Here is a 7,444-nt window from a genome sequence, read left to right on the forward strand (position 1 = left end):
TTCCTGACCCAGGGAACAAACCCGCATCATCAGCATTGCAGGCAGGTTCTTTACGGTCTGAGCCACCAGAAGAGAATCTCAGTTGTGAAGATGATGGTCAGACACAGTTCTGTGCTGTGAATTGGTTGCTTTTAGTTGATTTTGCGCCTTGTGTCAGTCTATTTTCAGCACTCTTTCTTCTTCTTGGAACTCTTTTTTTTTTTTTTTTTTTTGCTTCTATATATTTCTTTAATATCTTCTGTGTGTTATCCTTCCATTTTGACTTATGAGTATGTGTGTGTGTGTGTGTGTGTGTATTACTCCTGCTATAATTTTGGTAAGTCTAGGGGTATAATGGAGAAGGCAATGGCACTCCACTCCAGTACTCTTGCCTGGAAAATCCCATGGATGGAGGAGCCTGGCGTGCTGCAGTCCATGGGGTCACTAAGAGTCGGACACGACTGAGCGACTTCACTTTCATGCATTGGAGCAGGAAATGGCAACCCACTCCAGTGTTCTTGCCTGGAGAATCCCAGGGATGGGGGAGCCTGGTGGGCTGCCATCTATGGGGTTGCACAGAGTCCGACACGACTGAAGCGACTTAGCAGCAGCAGCAGCAGGTGTAGAATATTGGGCTCCCCTGGTAGCTCAGTTGGTAAGCAATCCGCCTGTAACGCAGGAGATCCCTGTTTGATTCCTTGGTTGGAAAGGTCCACTGGAGAAGGAATAGGCAACCCACTACAGTATTCTTGGGCTTCTCCTGTGCCTCAGCTAGTAAAGAATACACCTGCAATGCAGGAGATCTGGGTTCAATCCCTGGGTCGGGAAGATACCCTAAAGAAGGGAATGACTACCCACTCCTGTATTCTGGACTGGAGAATTCCACAGACTGTATAGTCCATAGGGTCACAAAGAGTTGGACATGACTAAGCAACTTTCACTTTCTTTTCACTTTCAGGGGTAGAATATATATGTTCAATCCCAAAGGGTTTACCTATAATTTTAAAAAATAGATTCCATGACGAAATTATTAAGTCAGTACTGCTAGAAATATAATATTCAAAAGCTAATAAATACAGATGCACTAAAGTACTTGGCTTCAGTACCACTAAACCATGACAGGCCACATATACACAAAACAAATAATGAGATCACATACTAAAATAGTTTGATTAACAACATTAAAATAACATCTATATTTAGCCTATTAAAAATGGGCCTATTAAAATATAAATGAAATTTTTCATCAGGAATAATTTGGAAGAAACCAATAATAAAAATTCAATAAATTCTAAAAATTGAACATATCAATCACATTCTCTCACTAATACAAAAAAACTATAAATAATTAATAGAAGACTTTTAAATATCAGCAAGGAATTATCTATAATAAGTAAATATTCCATTCCTAAAAAAAATTTGTGTAATAAATGACAATTTCAAACTCAGGAAGAATAAAACCACAGAATAAATTGACCAATGTTGTAATATAGTAATTGAAAATGCCTTAATTATTTAACTAGTAAGAATGAACATAATACAAAAAGCATTAATCCAAAAACTGAAAACTGGAAGACAAAAATGTGAATAGAGGTAGTAAATTAAAAATATGATAGCATTATTGACAATTTTTTACCCTTTGATTTAACAATCTAAACAAAATTAATAGAATACAGTTACATTTTACCCTGTAAATGGAGGTCATACATGAAATGTGAACTTCAGTTTTAATCATTAAGCTTTAAAATAATATTGGTAAGTAGCAGCATGTAGAGAGGACTGGACACAAATTGCTGAATGTGTCTGAAATTCAGGTCACATGAGTGATGGGAAAGGATCAGATTATCATCATAGCTGTCTCAAACACCTGCTAACCAAGATTAACCCTACTGTGTGACGCAAGAGACAGAAAGTACAAAAATCACAAAGAGACAAACGTAAGGTTAATTGTGGGGAAATGACCATGAGAGCTGAAAACAACAGGGATGTACATTCTGTGATACCCATTCAGGGCAGGCTGGTTTCCCTGGAGATGCTGATGATAGGGATTTCTGGGCAGGTGAGAGGTAGGACGAGGTAAATACCCAAGGCGTTCACGGTCTTATACATTCAGATGGCAAATTTGAAACTAGGAGCTCTTCTTCTTAATGAATTTAGTGTAAAGAACACAGAGACATCTTTTCAGCCTGAGGCAGGATTGGCTGGTTATTATTTCTTGTTCATTTATATGGCATATCTTTTAATCGCATAAGTAGTGGTTCAAAGGAGTGATCAAAAAAGGCATTGAGAAACACTATTTCTTCAGAGTCGAGGAAATAAAAGGTCCTTGGAGAAATGTATAAAGGCTTGTTTAATATGTTAATAGAGGCTTATATTCTGTGCAGCTTTACATATTACATATGCTTTAAAAAAATCTTATCCATTAGATGAAAAAAAAAAGGCTTAGTGAGGTTAAAAAAAAAGAAAATCATATTATCCCTATTTTCTATATTTTTTAGATTCAGAAAACAACTATAGCTATACGAAAGTCATGACCTCACCAGTGTCAACCTAAAATCTTCTAATTACTAGTACAGTAACATTTTACCACATCATGTCACAGTCCTAGATCCAAAGTACCTTCTGGCCCAAGCACCTCATTATAAACTGGACACAATCCTTAACAAAATGACCATAAAGATTTTTGGCAAACAAGCCAAACATAGGGCAAGAGATAATGGCTGTTAAGACAGTTTTGAGAACCATAAATCTGGGAAAAGAAGAGTAGGAAAGTTATGTTTTAGTGACAGATACTTTGCTATCTCCCTTAATCTTTGCAATAACCTTGAGATAAACATGTACCAAGACTGCTTTACATAAAAGAACATTAAGGCCCCACAATATCAAACTCATCCAAGGCTATACAGTTATACAGATAAATAGATTAGAAACTTTTATGACTTAAACAGTTACTGATACATTTGCCCTAAATGTGTGTGTACTGTTTGAAAAGTGTTTTAATTATAAAGTCTTAGTAGAAAACCCCTTCTTCACAATCATTTTCCGAATGGCCAGCTGTACATCTTTGTTCCTGAGGCTGTATACCACAGGGTTTAACAGTGGGGTGATGATGGTATAGGTCACTGTCACCAGCCTGTCTTTGCCTGATGTATTAATATGTTTGGCTGAGGGTCTCAGGTAGACAAAAGAAGCACAGCCATAGTGGATGATGACCACAATGAGATGAGAGACACAGGTGGAGAATGCTTTTCGCTTGCCTTCAACTGATGGTATCTTCAAGATAGTGGAGACAATAAATCCATAAGAGATGCAGATGAAGATCAAGGGCACAATAAGCACTAAGACTCCACAGATAAAGATGACGAGTTCATTAATGTAACTTCCAGCATAGGCAAGATGAATGACTGGTGAAATATCACAAAAGTAATGGTTGACCTTGTTGGAGCCACAGAAAGGGAGGCTAAAGACCAAAGTTGTTCCCAACAGAGATATTAGGAAACCACTAACAATGCAAGTTGATATTAGTTGCCCACATACCCTCCAGCTCATGAGAATGGGGTAGTGCAAAGGCTGACAGATGGCAGCATAGCGATCATAGCCCATCACTCCCAGAAGCAGGCAATTGGTGACAGCAAAACCAAGAAAGAAGTACATTTGTGAAGCACAACTCACAAAGGACAGTGTCCTGAACACAGAGAGCAGATTGATAAGCATCTTAGGCAGGATGACAATTGTGTAGAAGATCTCAGAGGTAGAAAGGACGCATAAAAAGAAGTACATGGGCGTGTGGAGGCTGTGATCCAAGCAGATGACTGAGATGATGGTGATGTTTCCACTCAAGATGATCAAATAGAGGCAGAGAAAAATCATAAAAAGGACAAGCTGCAATTCCCCAAGGCTGGAGAAGCCCAGCAGGAGGAACTCAGTAACACAGGAGGAATTAGCCATGGAGAGTTGATCCTACAGAATAAAGTCAATATGATCAAGTCCATAGACCACTGGAGGTGAGAAATCAAGGAAACTTACCCTTCATAAAGTAGCCATTCTGGGTATGAAAGAGAAACAACAGGATTTCAAAGTGGCCAAATATTATCCTAAATTAATATGCACCCACAGTGATAACTTTCTGCTAAAGATTTTAGCAGCGAACCTGGGGACACGTGTTTACATATAATGTACAGATGCTAGCTCAAATAAAGCCTATTCCTCAGGCTTTGAAGACTTACATAGTCCCAACTTGCAAACATATATAGTCTCTGTTTAGGTCTTTTTTTTATATAATTTAATTCTTAAATATTCTTTATCTATAATAATTATTATTACAAGTGATCATAGTTTCATTCATATTACTGACACATGTATTCTATAAACAATAGCACCAATATCTGAAAATCTACTTCCCATTTTCTTTTAATACATTCCTCATCTAGGGCAATATCTATTGAACTGTTTTGTGTTGCTTGTCCTTAGAATAGAGTTTCCTTTCATTGCTAATCACATACCCCATTTTCATGCAGTTTTCATTACAATTAATTTGGATTAGAACTACAGATGCTGTCTTGGAACTAGTTTCATAATTTTGCTTCTTACTCTTATAGGACATTAAGCTTGATTTCCTCTTACAGAAAATGAGTGGCTAGAATAATTAAGTTTTGCTTCAGTATTCATTGGTTGCCCACTTGGTTATATATCTTAACCTTGATATACCTGATTTGGAAACCCAACAGTCTATTGGTCCCAGTTCTGTCTCTAAATTCTTAAGCAGGGAGGCTCAGATACATTCCCTAAGGCTTCTGATACAGTTCTTATTGCTGGTATTAGATTATTGTTTTTTTCAAATTAAAACATCCTTATCCTCTCCCACTTCAAACTTAAATCTGTTCCTTTATCTGGATTCTCTATCCCAACAAAACTTTTCAAAATCTCTTAGTCATCCATTGTAAATTTCTAAGGAATAATTAAACACTTGAAAATTCTCATCTTCCAATTTGTTTTGATCTGCAATACTTCTAGGATCCATTTCTTTCCCTCTGCTAGAAATCAGCTCTTACCTGAACTATTACTTAGAGCTTTATGAATGAGCTCCCAGGATTCCACCTGGTCCCACTCTAAGCCAGCTTCCACAATAGCAATACAGTTTTCTTTCAATAGGACAAATTCTATCCCATTAATAAGCTCAATAATTTGCAATTATCAAAAAAGTTAAAGCAACTGTATTTTGTCTTTCATTTTTCTCAAATGTACCTTTCCACTCATAACTTTCACCACATATTCCTTTACCTTATCATTGAGAAAATGCATTTAGGCATTGAGAAAATTTTAACAGTCATGTCATTTTTCATATCATCCCCTACATCTGGAAATAGTCCATGCTTTATATTTATCATTTTCCTTCTTTTCTTTTGAGGAACTTCCTTAAATTCCCATCTAAAATAACACATGCTCATTGATCCTTCCTCCAACTTCCTAATCATGTTTTATAGCTTTCTCTGCATTTCCTTAGCAATCACTAGAATCTTACTTCCTTTGTCACTAGTATTATATATTCATGTTTATCTCCAAATATAATAACTTGCCTGAGACAGAAAATGCATCTCAACACTTACCATGGTGTCTAGTATATACCAGTTACTTGAAAAATTGTTGAAACAACAAATGACCAATGATTTCAGTTTCTTTTCTAAATTATTTCAAAACTCAAAAGGTAGATAGCATTTGATTTCATAGATTTTCTATACTTGTTCCACTGATATTAATTTAGCATACAATATTAACCTTCTGCTTCAAAAATTTTGGATAAAAAATCTAACATAGTTATCTAAATGCAGACACAAAACATACATTAAAAATTGTTGTTGTCTCATTTTCTTTTCTAATTACCAAGTGATTTTCTCCATTATCTGCTTAACCAAACTTCTCTATTTTAATTTTAAAAGCACTTTATTGATAGCTTTAAAGTCTTTTAAGGGCTTCCCTTGTGGCTCAGCTCATAAAGACTCCATCTGCAATGTGGGACACCTGGGTTTGATCCCTGGTTTGGGAAGATCCCCTGGAGAAGGGAAAGTCTACCCACTCCAGTATTCTGGTCTGGAGAATTCCATGGACTGTATAGTCCAAAGGGTCACAAAGAGTCGGACATGACTGAGCGACTTTCACTTCAAAGTCTTTTAAGAATAACACTATTTCTATTATTATTTGATCTTCTGCATAGACAAATATTTAGCAAAATTTTGAAATAGGACTAAAATCAAAAGCTTTAGATATTCTTTGAATATCTTCTTGAATTGCCTTATCTGTAAACTTTATAAGAAATGCACACTGTGCTTTTGATCAGAACAAAGACTCTTCTATTATTCTTCCTAAGATACCATCTTTTTATTTTCAATTTCCTGGTTTCTTTGCTTTGAGTATTTTCTCTTTCATAAGATCATCCTCAGAAAGAACAGTGACTAGTTATCCAAAGCAAGATGGAGTTTCTGAGAAGAAAGACACACCACATTATTCAATGGCTATTCCATGACACTCCCCTGCCAACCTCTGCAATCGTCATCTACTTTTTCAAACTCATCCTGTGGATGTATGTGGGAATTGAAGTTTGAGAATAATTTATTATGGAAAAATTTGGATATACTTAACCTGCTCTAAGATTCTGCATAAAATAGTTGGCCAATAGAAGATAGTGTTGTAATCTTGGAAAGAAAGATATTATAGCCCCCCCCCCCAAAAAAAAAAAAAAACTTTTGGAAAGATGAAAAGAAGGGGAAAAAAAAAAAGGAAAATAGGGTAATTAAGCTATCTTCACAAGTGGAAAAAGTAAATTGACCTATTATCTTGCTCAATCACTCTTTGACACCTGTAAGATAAGATAAAGTTAATACCCTTACTTTGGTTAAAAAGATAAATAATTATCTTCCATATCTACATTTATAACCTTATTCTTTAAATATATAACACACTGGAATTACACTGATATACTTACAGTTTTTCATGTATGCCATCATATTTCAAGATGTCATGCTGAGAGAGAGAGAGAGATCTCAGACTCCAATTTCCTTTTGCCTTCATCTGTGACCCACTCATTCTTTACACTTTTTAAGTCAGTAGTTATTGAACTTTCTCTAATCTGTCTAAAGAGGGTTTATTTTTTCTTATATATTTAAAGATTGTTTCATGTGTCCTCACAAAATATTCAGAATGTTATATCCAAATTATTTTTTTCCTGATTTTTTCTCTGATAGATTTGACAGACTCAATAATAAAGACTAAAACTTTTCCCTATGTATCCTCAAAACAGAGCCCAACGAAAAAGGACCTACTGTATAGCACAGAGAACTATGTTTGCTGCTAAGTTGCTTCAGTCATGTCCGACTCTGTGGGACCCCATAGATGGCAGCCCACCAGGCTCCTCCGTCCCTGGGATTCTCCAGGCAATAACACTGGAGTGGGTTGCCATTTTCTTCTCCAA

General features: G+C 36.0%; 1 protein-coding gene across 1 annotated transcript; it reads right to left on the bottom strand.

The window, feature by feature from the left end:
* Window positions 1–2,979: 2,979 nt before the first annotated feature.
* Window positions 2,980–3,930, bottom strand: LOC129655973 (olfactory receptor 10R2-like). Its single transcript, XM_055586773.1, has one exon. The coding sequence runs from the start codon at window positions 3,925–3,927 to the stop codon at window positions 2,980–2,982; it is 948 nt and encodes a 315-aa protein (XP_055442748.1). The 5' UTR covers window positions 3,928–3,930.
* Between the last annotated feature and the right edge of the window lie 3,514 nt (window positions 3,931–7,444).

Source organism: Bubalus kerabau, chromosome 6, assembly GCF_029407905.1.
Source record: "Bubalus kerabau isolate K-KA32 ecotype Philippines breed swamp buffalo chromosome 6, PCC_UOA_SB_1v2, whole genome shotgun sequence".
Lineage (NCBI taxonomy): Eukaryota > Metazoa > Chordata > Mammalia > Artiodactyla > Bovidae > Bubalus > Bubalus kerabau.